We start from the raw sequence: 17892 nt of genomic DNA on the forward strand, positions 1-17892 counted from the left end.
AGAGGGAAGAGGGGCCTGGGTTTAAGATCTGCTGTAGCTGCCAGCCTGTGCTCCAGCTGCCACATTCCTTGGGGGTGGGGGTGGGGGGGTGGTGCATGCTGATCCCTGCAGCTCTCAGTCTCTTCCACAACAGGGCTCCTGCCTCTGAAGACGTAGGGTTCTCTTCCTTTTCAGGTTACTGAGGAGACATGCATCATCCTCCAGGGCCTAGGTTACTCTTGCGAATGTCGTGGGCTAATTAACGTCAAAGGCAAAGGTGAACTTAGGACTTACTTTGTCTGTACGGACACTGCCAAGTTTCAAGGGCTGGGGCTGAACTGAGGGTTTCTGCTGGGCTCAGAACAAGCTGGGAAGCTGGTTTCCTTCCCTGAAGCATGCCCAGGAGAAGACAGCCTCACATCAGTGACAAAGGCGCTCAGAGGGCGTGGCCATCGCCACCTCCGGGCAGGAGGCTGTGCAGGGCTCCTCTGGACTTGTACTAGAGGATTCCTTGGACCTGCACACCAGACCCCGGTGAGAAGCGACTACTGAGGGGTGACCAACAGTGGCAGCGAGAATCTCTGATGGCGGAAAGGGGTCATGGGTGCAACCGCCGTACTTGCTGCCTTGAGATCTTTGTTCCCTGAGGTACTGCGGAGGTGTCTTAGAACATGACCAAAATAGACGTCCAGCTCAGGGGCCCGTGAGCATGCCCAGCCAAGACCTGCTGTCTGTGGGCACAGAGACCGGCTGTGGTGACTGCATGTAGACGCCCGTCTCCTTAGCAGGCCCGGCTGGGGATTCTGTTGTGGCAAATGGAATTGGAAAGAATTTTACATCTGTAAATGGTTTCAAACAGTAGAGAGAAAAGATGAACATTCATTACTTCTTGTCATCCCTGGCATGTGTTTATCCATAATAATGGATAATTATTAATGGGGTTTCATTCTTTCTGATGACTTCTTAGGACACTAGACAGTCTCTTCCCTCCAGAGTATTCTTTGCCTTTCTAACCACTGACAGGTGAGCGGGACTGCTGTCTGGGCAGGGCCAACTGAGGCAGCACTCTGGGGTCAGGTTCAGTATGTGAAAGCCTGGAGGTAAGTGGCGACCTCTTAGCTCTGTGCTGACTGCTCAGGCAGTTTTGAGCCCCCTGCAATCTTCCAAGTATGTCTTACAATTTTACTGGACAGGAATGGAATCAGGAGAGAACCTGAACCACCTGTTAGTACTTCCTAGTTTCTAGTGTTCACTGCTAACTCTGTAGAGCAGGTATCCTCAAACTTTTTAAACAGGGGGCCAATTCACTGTCCTTCAGACTGTTGGAGGGCCGGACTATAGTTTAAAGAAAAAACTATGAACAAATTCCTATGCACACTGCACATATCTTATTTTGAAATTAAAAAAACAAAACTGGGGCGGCGCCTGTGGCTCAGTCAGTAAGGCGCAGGCCCCATATACCGAGGGTGGCGGGTTCAAACCCAGCCCCAGCCAAATTGCAACCAAAAAATAGCCGGGTGTTGTGGCGGGCGCCTGTAGTCCCAGCTACTTGGGAGGCTGAGGCAAGAGAATCGCTTAAGCCCAGGAGTTGGAGGTTGTTGTGAGCTGTGTGAGGCCACGGCACTCTACCGAGGGCCATAAAGTGACACTCTGCCTCTACAAAAAAACAAACAAAAAAAAAAACGGGAACAAATACAATCACACCACCTCATGTGGCCTGCGGGCCGCAGTTTGAGGACCCCTGCTGTAGAGCTTAAAACAAGAAGGACCCACTTGGCGAGAGCATACGTGAAGGTTCCTGTATTTGGGAAGCTGGTCCTCTGACAGGTACCTATGTTCTTGTTTTGAACCTGAATACGTCAAGACAGATATAAAAGCCAGGTGGTAAGACAGCAGCTCACCCTGCTTTAGATTCCACAGGGAATGGGAAAGATGTCAGCCTGTTTCAAGGTGCTACCAAGCTACGGATTTTTTCTGATCTGACATCACAGCTGGAAGTTACTCCAGTGGCCTCGTCAGCAGAGCATCCCCGGGATTCCTAATACCATATGCCTTTCTGTCTAGCAGGGATTCTTAGCCAGACATTACCCGTGATGTTACACAGAAAATCCTGTACCCAGGAGCCTCCAAAGACCACAGAGGGCTGCAGACTGTGACTGACCAGGAAGTCCTGGTCCTTCTTTTCCTGGACTCAGGAGGTCTTGAGATGAGTTGCTGTCCTAGTTGCCCAGGACAGATCTGTCAGCCCGGGAGGGGGTGGGGTGATTATAATTTGCATGAAGGTGCTGGGTGCAGCAGTAGCAGCGGCTCTGCTGTGCTGCATGTTAACTGGAAATCAGTACAGATGTAGTCTGAGAGCTCACTGTTAAAAGGAATTTTATGGCAAAAATGCTGGTAAGGGAAATAAGCCCAGCTTAAATTGCCCTTTTTATACACCTTTTCACATAAAGGGCTGATTTCACTGAGTGCCCTACTGAAATCTGTGCTCTCAAAATCTAGCGGTGACCAGGCTCCTGGTGGGGCTCCTCTGAGAAGTCAGGAAGGTTCTGTTGCTGATGTGATGCAGGTGGCTCAGGGCATAGGGCTGCTGAGGTTGGCGTGTTTCTACTGCAGTATTCAAGTTGCCTTTTTCTTTACTAACAGAAATCCCAGTTGGGAGATTTAAAAGATGATTGGTTACTATTCATCTGTTTTTTTTTTTTTCTTTTCTTTTTTTGGCCGGGGCTGGGTCTGAACCCGCCACCTCCAGTATATGGGGCCAGCACCTGTGGCTCAATCTGTTTTTCTTTACTTCCAACCAAAGCACTGTGCTCAGATAAGAAATATTTTCTAAGTTTTTAGTTTTTAATGTTTAGGTCACAGTGTGTAATAGACCATAATAATCACCTGCAGTTATTTTTTTTACAAATCTGTTTTCAAATTATCGAGTAAATTCTTCACAGATTATCATTTGTTTTATGACAGAAACAAGTATTTTCTAACAATGACCTTCTCTATGGGTCAGGGACTTAAGAGTTCCCCTACAGTGGCCTCACTGATTGGCAAATGTTAATACCTGAAGTTTTCTGGTTTACTTATTAAGAAAATTTCCTAATAGAAAAGATGATCATTAACCATTGTATACTTTATGTATATAAAAGGTCAGTGTACAGAAAACATACAAGTAACTATAGAGTTTATTATATAGAGATCTGTAATGTGTTTCAAAATGCTGTGACCCATTTGTATACAGTACCAGACATTAGCTGCTTTTTATACATTAAATTAGCAATTTAGAAAACCTCAGTGTCCTAAAGGTATTGTGAATTTAAATCTTTTCTTGGTCTTGAGGAATTTGCCAAAGTAGATCTGGTTACCCCATAAAGTATAGGGTGGCCCTTGTATTTTACAGATTAAAAAAATTTGATAAATAATAAAAGTCTCAGCATAACTAATTTTCCTTCACTCTACTTGTTCTTGGTAAATGCTAGTTAACCCCCCCTCCAAAATAGCTTCTTGCCTGAGTGCTCACAGGAGGACTCTGTATAAACATCTTAGAACTTAATTTGTTCACTGAACTAGGCTATATCCATCCTCAATTTTTTCCTGTGTTTTATTTTAAACAGGAAAAGTTATTCATTTCAGCACCATGATTAGTGATGGGAAGGGACACGTCTCAGGGTCTCTGACATAAATAACTGCTTGTGCACTTGACCTTTGTATTTCAGATGAAGAACTGTAGATGGAACACAGACTTTCATTTGAACTCACAACTCCCTAATTTACTCAAGGATGATTTGGTTTATCTTACTTGGCATATCCCTTTGCTACAGTTCTAAATAACTCTTTTAAAAAAATGGAAAAAACACCACCATACTATAGCACTATAAACTCTGCTTTTTTTTTTAGGGGGGCTGGAGGGACCTAATTATCCTACACAAGACCATCATTCCCATCAGGCATGCAGAGGGCAGAACCAAACCACTGCATTGGAAAGTTGTTGTGTGTTTGTATAACCTGAGAAATCCTGCTGGAAGGGACCCTGGGTAACGTTTCTTAGTCATGGTCCTGAGATGGCAGGAGGAAGTCCTGGGTGATGACAACACCCCCAACCTAAATTCCTTCTTCATAAGGGCCATTTTGAAAATAGTAAGAGGAGAGCTGGTAAGTTTGAAAGTACGTAGTTATAATTTCTTCAATGGGGAACATGGCAAATGTGAAAAATGAATGATTTCAATTATTTGGGGGATTTGCTTCTCTTCCTGTTTTGTTCCTCGAGCTTCTCCATCTCAGCCAGGGGAAGGTGGCGGTGGCTCACTGATAAGCAGACTCCTCTCAGAGTCCCAGGTTCAGCTTTATTACCTAATGTAAGTCTAACCTCTGGAACACTAAAATTGACTGTTCCGAAGTTTAATTAAAAACACAATTTACAAATATTTAATATCTTCTGAAAAGCATTTCCAAGAATGAAAAAAATATGTACATAATATATAATTAAATCCAGCTGGCTTCACATCCCATCAGGGCCACCCTCAGCAATATCAGCCTTTTTAGGTTCTTCAAAATCTGAAAGAGAAAGATACCAATTTCATTCAGCATTTTTCCCTTTTAATTAGAAAAGGTAAGTGAAGAGAAAGCTACTCTCCTGAGGAGTAACTATGAGTTATTCACCAGGGCCAGGGTCCAGGTGCATCAGTAGGTCATTACTGCAGCTTTCTGGCAAATGTGTGAGATCTTTATTCTTTGGACAATACAGAAAGAAAACCAAAAGTAGTTGTATATATTAAGAACAGAGACAAACTCGATCAAATGTTATTTGAAAGACGAGGACGGATGTTCCTTCTATAGTGACAGCTTTATCTGCAGGGTCCGTACCTGCAGATTTAAACTACCACTGATAGAACATGTTAGGGGGGAAAAATTAATGATACAAAAAAATATAGCGTAACTATTTACAGTGTTTACCCTGTAGGCGTAAGTAATCTAGAGGATGAGATGCAATGATGCTGTTTTCTACCAGGGACTTGAATACCCATGGATTTTGGTATCTTTATAGGTTTTAGAAACAACCCCAGCAGAGCTGAGGGATCTTGCAGAGAAACAGGGCACGTACCTTCTGTTAAATCTACAAAGTTGTTTTCTACCACGGGGGAAGGAATGGAAATCCCCATTGCTTTCCGAACTCCATACATGCTTACGATGTCACCTGGAGTTACTTGCTGTGCAAGTTCTTTAAGATTATTGGTCACTTGTTCAGCTAAAAGAACAAAAAATAATTCCATGTATTGAAAAGTCATTCCTGTAGCTAGTTTTTTAAAAACCCCAAAGGATGGCAAACAAAATCAAAAATGACACTGTCTCTGGCATTCACTTCAGCATTACTTCACAGTGGCACCACTGCTGTACTCAGCAGTATTTTCCCTTTAAGCACCCCCCGATTCTTCTCCTACTGGAGGTGCGACATACCGAGATGCATTTCTCTATACGAGGGACCCAAGAGACAGATCATATTGGGAGGGGGTCTGGTGCTCAAACGCTCATTCTGGGCTTCCTGGAGCTCCCTGAGCAATTTGGTGGTCTCATCAAGTTTCTTCTGGAACACTTCAGCTTCTGGGTGGTAAGAAAAAGAACAAAGAAAACACGGACACACTGTAGTAATCCCCCTGAAATGGCATCAGCTCCACAGCCATGGTTTACATTCATTAACTCAGTTAGCCAAGATTTTCCCATGGTGAATGGCACGCTAATCTGAACTAATGTGATGTTAAATCTTGCCTGCCTATGTGATGTAGTGTTTCTGTCAAAGACTGGAGACACTCACCTTCGGAGTCAAAGACTTCGACTGGCGCTCCAAAGCTTGTCACTGCTTTGAGTGCCGTGAGCCTGTCCTGAGTACTGGAGTCCAGACGTCCTGCTGACTCTATTTCTATAATCTGCTTCAAAAATGGAAAAAAAAGAAGCAACTATGTGAGCTTGCTCAGCCATGATAGTGCTAACTAGAAAATATTAAAATTGTTTATAAGCAAAGTTATTCTACCTATTTACTTTCGGATCCTAATTTTGATGCTTATATAAAAGGTCTTTCGAGAACACCTTTAAGATGCTATTTCCAAATCTTGGCCAAAAAAGTGTCCATAAATTCATACTTCTCTGTAATGTACTGATGTGTCTTGGACAATGTGTGTCCTTTGTTTCATATGGCAACCATTCTAAAGATAAAGCAAGAGCCCTGTTACCGCCTAAATTATGAAGAGCTTTTGGTGATTATGACAATGGATGTTTCTGAGACTTAAGAGTAAATGTTTCAGCTCACACTGTCCATATACTTCCATTCCTACAGTAGATTTGTAACATGAGATGCTTCCTGGGTCGTCTCTAGGCTCCAAAACTAGTGTCAATATTGCACAGGAGAAGAAGAGGTGAGTTTTACTTTTGTTATAAGATGGAGTTTTTATAAACTCAACACTGTTTTTTAGGAACAGATCAACCCAGACGTTAAGTTAATGGTTCCACTTATACTATGACATTGTATCCAAGTTCCATCAATCTGAACACCTGAATCTACCTACAGACAGGCGTTATGTGGTGGATAAACACTGCACGTGTGCAGTGTGGCATCAGCATGCATTCACGTTTTGCCATTTCAGCTGGGCCCTAAACTCATTTTCTTACCAACTTCCTTTCCCATTCTCAAGACATCTTTCTTTTTTTTTTTTTTGGTTTTTGGCCAGGGCTGGGTTTGAACCCACCACCTCTGGCATATGGGACTGGGGCCCTACTCCTTGAGCCACAGGGGCCACCCTCAAGACAGCTTTCAATCTTGCCCCTTCACTAAGCATGTGACCTTGCTTAGCTCCTCCTTCCTTGAAAACACAGTTATGTAAATTTCTTCATAGTTTTTACTTGACCTCCCATCTTGACTTTTCTTTCTTAGCTACCAGGGGTGTGTTTCTCTATCCTGAACAACGAACGTCCCTTTAGCTCATTTCCCTCCACTCACTGAAGTCAACCCCCCACTGACCTTACTAAGCCTGCCCTGATCCCCTCTGTGGGGAACCCGACAAGTCGAGCTGCCTCTTCCTGCCTATCGCCCTTCATGGTTTTCCTGCCCTACCTAGTGCGCTTCTCCAAGAATATGTCCTTTAACCTTTCCCAGACTACATGTTCTCCCTGGACAACCTTTTCCTCTTTACAATTTTATTTTAGTCACTACCTTTTCATCCACATCTTCCAGATCCACACCTATAGACCAAGGTCTTGGAGTTCCAGGCCTACACCTCCAGTAATGTCCCAGACCACACGCATCAAAAGGTTTGCCCCCTTTCTTGTATTTCCTCTGTGAACTGATGATGTTGCTACTTGCTTCCTGCACTGGGTCTGTTTTCCTTCTATTGTATTCCCACATCATCTTTGCTTCCTTTCATTGGTATGCTAGTCTCGCTCTGTGCCCTGGTGTCAGAGCTCACAGCAACTTCAAACTCAGTGATCTCTTGTTCAAGTGACCCTCTTGCCTCAGCCTCCTGAGTACTTGGGTGCCCGCCATGATGCCTGGCTAATTTTTCTATTTTTAGTAGAGGCGAGTCTCTGTTGCTCAGGCTGGTCTGGAACTCTTGAGCTCAAGCAATCCACTGCCTAGGCCTCCCAGAGTGCTGGGATTACAGGGTGAGCCACAGCGCCCATCATTTTCTTGCTTAGAAAAGTCCTGTAGCTTTTCACTGCAGTATCCTGCCCTCTATGGGAGAAACCTCACTACCGCAGCACTACACCAAAGACTTCACCACTGCGTACTGCCCCTCTAGCTTCACTACCCTTCCTCCTCTCTCCCAGGCACTGCTTGTCACCTGTGTTCTGGGCTTGAGACACAAGAGGCCCTGTTCTCTCAGTTCCATTTATGTCACTATACACACAGCTCTACTCAATTCAGACACCTGGCCCTGCCCGCTCAGGGAATGCCTATTTACCCTTCTAGAATGACCCAGGTCAGCAGCGTGCTGTGAGGAGCTCCCCTGCATTCACACAGCATGACACCTGGTTTGGGCTCTGTCATTTACGTGCTTGTCTACTGTACTACCCACACCACTAAGCTCCCCAGAGGCAAAGAACAAAACAAACCCTTATTTTATCTTAATACTCAAATAAGGCTTTTTATATTTCTTTCTAAAAAAGGCTGTACTAGTTTGCAATCCCATCAATGGTGTAGTCTGGAGAATCCTCGAAGAGCTAAAAATAGACCTTCCACTTCATCCCACAATTGCATTAGTAAGTATCTACCCAGAAAAAAAAAATCAGCTTATTGTAAGACATCTGCACTCAAATGTCTCCAGCATCTCAATTTACAATTGCAAAGGTGTGGAAACAACCTTTTGTTGGGTTCAAGTGCCCATGAACCAAATAAACTGTGGTATATGTATACCATGGAATACTATTCTGCCATAAAAAGGATGGAGACTTTACGTCTTTTTTATTTACCTGGATGGAGTTAGAACATTCTCCTTAGTAAAGTAAGGAAAAGCAAGCATGAAAACAAGTAGATGAACGACTACAGGCCCACATGACAGAAAAACAATTATATTCATGTGGGACGAGGGGGGATGGGGCCTAGATAAGCTCCTACCTAATGGGTACAATGTAGGGGTATATGGCACAGCTCCTGGGTGAAGGACTCTACTGCAACTCGAGATGCTACCTAACAAATGCAAACAATGTGTCCTTATATATTAATCTGGGGGAAAAAGTACTAATGCCTGAATCGTGAAAATAAATACATGAATACATAAATAAGGCTTCTCTCATTTAGTCCTTTGAGTTCATTATCCACATAAATATTTCTTATAAAGAATAAAATATAATCACCTCCATTTCCTTTGCTGGGTTAAGTGTCCTAGCATGACCTTCATCTTCAGGAATTGACTGTAAGGACAAACGAAAAACAATTCTGTATGAAAATACATGCAAAGGCAAATTATCAAGGAAAACAAAAAACTATCAAGACTTTTACAGCACCAGAAAAGGCATAAGAATATGGACTCTTGGAATATGATTTTTTTTTAACTGAAATGAATATAATTATTAGCATTTCAGAGTATTATGAGTTGGGGGTTTTATAACTAGTTAAAAAGCTATACACGTGTTTAAGAAGGTATTCTGGTAACTAGTATATAAATACCTAAATAAATGGAGTCCGTTTTCAACAACAGGTAAACCTCTGACAACGAAAAGACAGGCAAGAACTCTAGGGACTACTATGCATTAACACAGCAATATCCTCACACAGGGAAGGACTCTACAGACAGTGTGAGAGTGCCCACGACCCTGTTCTTCAGAGACAATGCAGACATGAACAGACACCAACCAATAATGATGCCATCTTTCTTTGAAAGGCTGTATATTACGATTTTTGTAATCAATTTTTCTTTTCTTTCTTTTTTCTTGAGACAGGGGTCTTGCTACAGCTTCTTGACTAGAGTGTAGTGACATCAGTGTAGCTCACAACAATCTCAAACTCCTGGGCTCAAGAGTTCCTCCTGTCTCAGCCTCCCAAATAGAAGGGACTACAAGTGCCCACCACCATACCCAGCTAATTTTTTCATTTTTAGTAGAGGCAGGGTCTTGCTCTTGCTTAGGCTGGTCTTGAACTCTTGGCCCCAAGTGATTCGCTTGCCTTGACCTTTCAAATTGCTAGGATTACAGGTGCAAGTCACCAAACACGGCCCCAATTCTAAATTTTTTAAAATGATAACGTATCTTTATATATAACTCTTCTTATTTTTCTAAGATAAATTTTAAGAATAATTTGATACTGCTGGATCAAAAGACAGAAGCACTTTATTTTTTAAAACACACTGCCGATATCCACCAAATGAAAAATATTTGATTGTAGTCAACCACTAATTAATTCAGCTCAATTGATGGGAAAGATAAGAGTAAAAAAATATTTTAAATTGATATAAAGTTAAGTATTTTTTAGGTTATGTGAAGAAAGCAGTTCATGTGCTAGAATTTTATAGCAATCATCACTGAACCTGACCTGCAGACTGACTTAGCTGTGCTGACAGGTCACCCAGGGTACAAAGCACTACAATCACAGCTATCATTAAGGTTCCTCTAACTGTGGTGACAAGAACATTCGGAGATCAATTCTCCTCTGCATCGTTAGGAATACTTTCTGCTTCTAATCTTTAAGTCAGGACTCAAGATTATAAACTTTATCTTGAACTGAACTAAATGTAGCTTACAAGTGTTAATAAGAGACAGCAACAAGGAAGCTTTTTACTTTTTAGCTGAGGCTCTTCCCCACTGTGCTATGACTGCATAATAAGGCAAAGGCCATTCCCTACCTTGTTTCCCTGAAAATAAGACAGTGTCTTATTTTAAGGTGTGCTCCCAAAGATGCCCTAGGTCTTATTTTCAGGGGACGTCTTATCTTTCCTGTAAGTAGGTCTTATTTTCGGGGAAACAGGGTATTATTTTAGTCAACTTAGTTTCAGCCAGTGAGCAAAACTTTCCTTTTCTATGAGGGTACACAGCATCTGCTGACTTCTTAGTTACATAAACCCCATTTTTGTATCCTGTACTCCTAGGATCTGGAGATAATGCCAATAATCTGGCCCTCACAGATGCAGTGGCTGAGTTACTCCTTTCCGTTCGCTGTCCTCCACCCATGGCCTCACCCGGCCAGGCCGTCTTTCAGGGGAATGGACTTTAGCTGTCACACTGGTTAATCCCATGGTTTCCCAACACTGAGTGACTAATACTTGAGAGCCAGCCATAAAGTACCTCATTTCTCTAGCAGCATTCTTACCGTCTCCAACTCTTGCAGTGTTCTAGAATGCCCGCCTTTTGTTAAGACATCCAGCAAACTATCTGCCATGACATACTGATAATCTTGGCACGTGGCCAAAAACTCATGGATGCTGAAAGAGAAGCAAAAAGTAATCTCCATGGCTGATCCTCCCATCCAAGCCAACTGTTTCTATGAGATGCTCTTAGTCTATACACCATGATCTAAAATTTTGTCTAGATACAATGCTGTATTTACATATTTCCCAGTGATTAATTTTTCTTTTTCTTTTTTTTAATTTTTGAGACAGAGCCTCAAGCTGTCCCCCTGGGTAGAGTGCCGTGGCATCACAGCTCATAGCAACCTCCAACTCCTGGGCTCAAGCGGTTCTCCTGCTTCTGCCTCCCAAGTAGCTGGGACTCCAGGCGCCTGCCACAACGACTGGCTAGTTTTTCATTCCAGCCGTCGTCGTTTGGCAGGCCTGGGCTGGATTCGAACCCGCCAGCTCAGGTGTATGTAGCTGGCGCCTTACCCACTTGAGCCACAGGCACTGCGGAGCCAGTGATTAATTTTTCAAAAGAAAAGTAAGCAGTATCAAGAACACAGTGAGGATGGAATGTCACTGAGGCCCCTCCTAAAGAAAATAAGACCCCAGGGCTGGGGGTGCAGGACTCAGGCTTTGGTACTTCCTGCTCTGCCCCCTTCACTTGCTCCCTGGGGTGACCTCATTCCCTGGAGGACTTCCACGTGTCCTAAAACACTCAAAGCTGTACTTCCAGTTTGGACCACAGTCTTTGGACAGTTCCTTTCTGATGTCTAATAAGTATCTCAAACTTAAAATATCCACTACAGAAATGCTGGATCTTTCCCCCAAAACTAGTGTTTCAAACTCTCCCCCTTTTAGGGCCAGTCTGAAAACCCCAGAGTCATTCTTGCCTTCCCTCTCATTTCCTACTTTAGTCACTAAAGAAATCCTGACTCATTACTGAGCCCTCTCAATACCTCAACTGCCCCTCCCAGGCCCCGTTCTCACCTCCCAACGCCTGTCCCTGTCCCTCTGGAGCCTGTTCTCCACACAGCAGCCAGAGTGATCCTTTTAAAATTACAAGCCAGACTGGGTTGCTCTTTTGCTCATAATCCACTAGTAGTTTCCTATCTCACTTGGAGTAAAACTCCAAGTTCTCACAAAGATGCACTCCCACCTGTTCCCTCTCTGACCACTTTCCTTCCCTGTCACTCTACTGCTGTGCCTTCAGTGTGTCAGGCAGGACCCAACTCAGGGCCTTTGCAAGGCTGTTTCATTGGCTAGAATGTTCTTCCAGATAGCAGCCGGCTGCTCTCACTTCCTTCAGTTTTTGTTCCACTTTCACTTTTCCAGTAAAGACTTCCCACGTTTAAACCCCACCTGTCCCCCCCACCCCCCAGCACCACCATCTGACAGGAAGGCATGGGTCTTTGATAGGACGCTTCACCAAGGAATCCCTAGCATCTCAGTAATGCCTGGCACATCATGGAGATGCAATGCCTATTTGTGGAAGGCACAGATAAAATAATCCAGAAAAAATTCATTCTAGCAGGTAAACGCTAAAACATATAAATGCTTGATCTAAAATGACAGTCAACCTGACTTAGGGACCCCTGCCTTCTAAAAACCACCACCAAAAAAAGCACACATGCTTACGTAAAAGTGAATAGTCCCCCTTTGTCAGAAAACCACAGGACTAATTAATCTAGAGGATTAAATTATTTTACATAATGAAAGTTACAAGGTACTAGTCCCAAGAGGGAATAACTCAGGTTCAGAATACTGTAAATCAAGATTGACAGGGCTGACTATAGGGACCCACCCAAATAGAACCTTCCCACCCAGGAAGGAAATGAATGTGCCAATCCCCACCCCTCCAAACTTACATTCCCACTCGCCTTAACCCATATGCTGACTTCTTTTTTTGAACTCGGCCTGCTTGCACCTAAAGGAATAAAGGCCATGTGGCTCACACAGAACCTGGACTCTGCTCCTTTCATTTATGTCTCGGAATAACCTCTCATTTTCATTCCTAAACCTCTCATTTTGGTGCCGAAATCCAGGATGGGAGAAGCCCCCTTGGGGGGCTGAGACATCCCATCCATGTATCCCACTCCCAACCAGATGGACACTTGTTCCGACGAGACAAAGGGAAATGGAGATCCCTCCGACTCCCGCTCAGAATTCGTCCATTTAATAGTGAGGTGAACATTCGTCTGTAACCCCTTTCTGAGCTGTTTTAACTCCACTCCAACTCCTCTCTACCTCTCCCTCTATTTCTAGGTCTTTTAAATATTCGTACATAACCCCTCTCTGTCTTTTTAAACTTCTCTTCCCATTCTCCACTCTGGGCCAAAAAACTCCAGTAGTCCATGCCTACTAAATCTGGCACTGGTCATGGACTAACCCTGGCAGGTCAGATTCACTTGTCCAGTGCCTTGTGGATGGAGATGCCCTGCTATGGGCCTAGACCACTTTTTGGGTTGGTTAAAGGTCCTTCAGGGACACCTGGTAACCTCCCCGGCCCCAGCCTCAGCCACTTCCTTCCTCCTCCTCCTCCTAAGTTCCTCTTTCATCCTCACCTTAACCTCATTTATTTTCTACCTCTGGTTTCTGATATGGGACCGCTCAGTCAGGGATTCCCCCTTCTTCTCCTTTAAGCCGCCTCTTAATTCATTTTAAGCCTCTACACCTTTATCCTTATCTTAAACCTAAATGCCTCATCCTTTTCTGTAATACTGCTTGGCCTATGTATAAACCAGACACATGGCTCACAATGGCCTAAAAATGGCACCTTTGACCTTTTGATCCTCACTGATCTTGACAATTACTGTCAGAGACTGTGCAAATGGTCGCAAATCCCCTACAGCCAGGCCTCCGCCTCCTCTGAAACACTCATTCTGTGTTCATCTTGTGAACCCTCTCAGATTTTCCTTCACAGGCCAAACCAGCCCTCCCCAAACCTCCCTACTCTCCATTGTCTTCCTTTGACCCAGCAGACAACCTCCCAACCTCCTCCCTACCCAGAGAATTCCACCCCATCCCCCTCTCTCCACTGCCCCCACCCGCCTTCCATTGCACATAGATGAAAAAGAAAAGATGGCAGACTTGGGCAGGAAAGGGAAGATAGTACACCCAACTTCCCCGCCTCAGACTAAATCTGGCCACATCTTTGGACTTTCCACTTCTGGATCACCAAAGCCTCCATACCGTTTCCGAGAGGGAATAGAAGGTATCATCAGGGATCATTTGCTCTCTCAGATCTGTCCCACATAATTTGGAAACTAAGTTTGGAAACTATGTCTCCACATATCCCACAAAATACCCTCAAGAACTTAGATATCTAACCCAATCATATGATCTGACCTGGCCTGATTTCTATGTCATCCTCACCTCCACCCCAACTTCAGAGGAGAGGGAGCAGGTCTGGGCCCAGGCCCAGGTTCACGTTGAAGATCTATGAAGAACAGATCAAACCCTGCCAGAGGGCGCTAGGGCCTTCCCTGGGAAGACCCCAATTGGAATTACCAAACTTAACGCTCCTGGAGTCTGCCTCTGTAACTACATGGTCTAGTGTCTCTTAGAGGGACTAAAAAAAGCAGTCCATAAGGCCATCAGTTATCTCAGAAACGGGATGAAAATCCTGCCCAATTTTCAGCCTGTCTCAAGGAAGCCCTATCACTGGAGAGCAATGAGGGCAGATTCATTATTAACACGCATTTTACCTCTCAGTTGGCACTTGGTATCTGGGAAAAACTCCAAAAATCCCCCAAGGGCCCTCAGACACCCAGTGAGATCTCATAGACCTATCCTCCAAGGTCTTCAATAACTGAGAAGAGGCCCCTAAGCGGCAGTGCCTCTCAGAGCTCCAGTTATTGGTTTCCGTCATTAGATAAACCCTGGTCCAGGGTTTCTTGAAACTCCTCTGGATAGTCCAGAAAAAGGAAACCTCTGCTGGGACTGTGCTTCAAGTGTGGTACACTTGGTCACTGGGCCAAGGAATGCCCAAATCCAAAACATCCCCCCAAGCTGTGTCCAGTCTGTGAAAGTCCTCCTTGGAAGTCTGACTGCCCAAAGCCTTCTGAGGATCCGGTTTGCAGTTACTCCCAGGACCTGGCAGAATTCCCCGACCTCTTGGGCTTGGCCACTGAACAGTGACAGTTCCCAGAGAATCAGAAGGCCCCTTGGATGGTCACCAGGACTTAACTCTGGGTATCTCTGCTAGTGGAAGGCAAGCCAATCTCTTTTCTGACTGATACTGGGGCCACATATTCCCCCTTGCCCTGCTATAAGGGTCCCTTACAACAAACAGAGATCTAATTGGCAATTTGCTACGCCCTCACACTGTTCCTCCCTTGTGGTGTTCATTTTCTGGATGCTCTTCACATTCATTCCTCATCATTCCTTCATGTAGCATTCCCTTACTAGGCAGATATCCTCTCAAAATTACAAGCAAACCTGATGATTCCTATCGGCTCCTACCTCTCACTACCCATCCTACTTTTCTCTAACCCCTCTCCTGGAACCCCTCCATTCTCTCGATCCGACCTCCCCACAGACCCCATTGTGTGGGATACCTCTCTTTCTTCTATAGCCTCCCATCATTCACCCATTCTCACTGCCTTCAGACCCCAACACCCATATCCTTTCCTTGAAAAATACCCAATCCCCCTGAGGGCCCTCAGGGGTGTTAAACCACTCATCCTCAAACTCCTGTTGGCTGGTATTCTCAACCCTACTAACTCACCATATAACACTCCCATCCTTCCTGTAAAAAAACCTGATGGTTCACATTGGTTAGTGTAAGACTGAGGGGCCATCAATGAAATTGTTCAGCCTATACACCCAGTAGTTCCTGATCCCTATCTACCATTCCTTCCAATACCTCCCACTACAGTTTTAGATCTCAAAGATGCCATTTTTACCATCCCCATCCATGAGCTCTCCCAACCCCTCTTTGCCTTCACCTGGACCAACCCTGATTCCTCCACTAGCCAACAATTCACAGGGACAGTTCTCCCCAAGGATTTGAGAGACAGTCCTCATTACTTTTGGTAAGGTACTTTAGGCCGACCTCCAGCAGTTAACTTTACTGAAAAATCCCACAGTTCTTCAGTATGTAGGTGACCTTCTCTTATGCAGCCCCTCTCCACTGCCTCCTGGCTAGACACCATCCACTTACTATCTTTCTTTGCCACCAAGGGGTATAGTGTCCCCTTCCCCTTCCAAAGCCCAGTTAACCTCTCCCTCTGTCTGATACCTCAATATCCTCTTACAAGAATGAGAAAAACTCATTCCCCTGACTGCATTCAGGCCAGCTCCTTACCCCTTCTCCAAACAAAAAATGACTCCTCTCCTTCCTGGGGGTTCTGGGTTATTTTAGAGCCTGGATTCCCAATTTTGCGGCCTCGGCCAAGCCTCTATACACTGCTGCTAAAGGTTTCCCAACTGACCTCCTAGAAGACATGCACCAGCTTTGGTCAAGTTCCTTCCTCTCCCTGCAATCCTCTCTGTCCCGAACACTCTCCCTTCATCTCCCTGATCCCCACTATCCATTTTACCTCTCAGTCTCAGAACACCAAGGATATGCAGTAGGGGTCCTAACACAGAAATCTCACAGTGATCACCTCCCAATAGCATTCCTATCAAAACAGAATTCACAAACCCAGGCTGGCCCCCTTGGCTCCGAGTAGTGGTAGCCACACCTCTTCTTTTCCTAGAGGCCCAGAAACTTATTTGCCATGCCCCCACATATCTACTTACCCCTCATAACATTCCATCCCTTTTAAAACACCAATACTTATCATCTTTAATTTCTATATCTCACTTACTACAGCTCCTAATCCTCTTTATAGAAAACCCAGATCTTTACTTTCTCCCTGGCCTGGCATGTGACCCTTCAGCTCCAGCAGCTGTCCTCCACTCACATGACCCTCACACTTCCCAGAACTCATTCCATGATTGCTAGCCTTTATCCTGGTAATACTACATCCTTTTCTCAACATCTCCCTCTTTCCCTTACCTAACCCTGAAGACTGGCTGGACTTGGTACGGGCACTGCAGGCATTAGTACATCAATCCATTTTTACCACCAACTCTTCCTAGAACTTGATGAAGACATGGAAAGAGTAGAGACTCTTTAGTCACCCTACAATCCCAAATTCATTCTTCAGCTACAGTAGTCCTCCAAAATTGCCAAGCCTCAGATTTACTTACAGCACAAAAAGGAGGTATGTGTGTCTTTTGGGGAGAACAATGTTGTTTCTTGTAAACCAGTCAGGAATAATCACAGGCAAAGTAAAAGAACTCCCGAAAATGAATCAAAAGAGACAAACAGATCTTACATCATCTAATCCCAGGTCCTTATCTGACTCCTGGTCTTCTTGTTTATTTCCTATTTTAGGGCCCCTAATTATGATCTTTCTCATTCTCAATTTTAGAACAGTAGTCCTCTGCCTCATCTCCCGATTTACTGACCAGGTAGTCATCTGAAAAACAACCACTCATATCCTTGCCCTATGTGGATATCAAACAGTTCAGACTGAAGACCCAAGAGTGTTCCTGTAAACAGCACTCCCTCCCTTTTTACCTTATACACAGCCCACACCAACCCTCAACTGCAGAAAGGAGTCAAAGAGACACCATGCTCAACACTCCAACCTCCTTATAATAGACTAAAAAAACTGGAGACAGGGCTCACTATAGAAACCCACCCACACAGAACCATCCCACCCAGGAAAGAATGAGTACATGAACGTCCCGCCCAGTAAGGAATGAACTACCTCTCTGAACTCTTTTGTTCCCTCCCACCTTAACGCACATGCTGACTTCTTTTTCAAACTCAGCCTGCTCACACTTGAGGGAATAAAGGCTGTGCTGCCCAGAAAGAACCTGGACTCTGCTTCTTTTCGTTCGTGTCTGGGAATAACCTCTCATTTTCAGTCCTCTCAAAGCCGGCATCTCATGTTGACAGGATGTCAAGTGCTCAGCATCTTAAGCAGGAACACAGAAATTATCTTCCCCTTGAAATATATAATATAGGCTAGTCCGTCTAGTATGTGATGAGTCAAACAAGTTTGTAAGTACACTGCCATAGTGTTCAGCCATCATGTCCTAACTCCTATCTTGG

General features: G+C 44.4%; 2 protein-coding genes across 17 annotated transcripts in view; one reads left to right on the top strand and one right to left on the bottom strand.

Moving 5' to 3' along the window:
* Window positions 1–3413, top strand: part of ADCY7 (adenylate cyclase 7) — a 66340-nt gene extending 62927 nt beyond the window's left edge. For all 15 annotated transcript variants that reach the window (XM_053582145.1, XM_053582139.1, XM_053582146.1 and 12 more), the window contains one exon: window positions 175–3413. In XM_053582145.1, the coding sequence (XP_053438120.1) occupies window positions 175–321 (147 nt within the window). In that variant the 3' untranslated portion in view covers window positions 322–3413. The remainder of the gene's footprint in view (window positions 1–174) is intronic.
* Window positions 3414–4296: 883 nt separating this feature from the next.
* Window positions 4297–17892, bottom strand: part of BRD7 (bromodomain containing 7) — a 45682-nt gene continuing 32086 nt past the window's right edge. The window contains exons 12-17 of one of the 2 annotated variants that reach the window (XM_053582159.1): window positions 10760–10871; window positions 8812–8868; window positions 5780–5891; window positions 5425–5568; window positions 5072–5215; window positions 4297–4524 (exon numbers count right to left, since the gene is read on the bottom strand). In XM_053582159.1, coding sequence (XP_053438134.1) covers window positions 4469–4524; window positions 5072–5215; window positions 5425–5568; window positions 5780–5891; window positions 8812–8868; window positions 10760–10871 — 625 coding nt within the window. In that variant the 3' untranslated portion in view covers window positions 4297–4468. Of the gene's footprint in view, window positions 4525–5071; window positions 5216–5424; window positions 5569–5779; window positions 5895–8811; window positions 8869–10759; window positions 10872–17892 lie in introns of both variants that reach the window. The other variant, XM_053582158.1, reaches the window with a different exon arrangement.

The sequence above is a fragment of the Nycticebus coucang genome, chromosome 2 (genome assembly GCF_027406575.1).
Source record: "Nycticebus coucang isolate mNycCou1 chromosome 2, mNycCou1.pri, whole genome shotgun sequence".
Taxonomy (NCBI): Eukaryota; Metazoa; Chordata; class Mammalia; order Primates; family Lorisidae; genus Nycticebus; species Nycticebus coucang.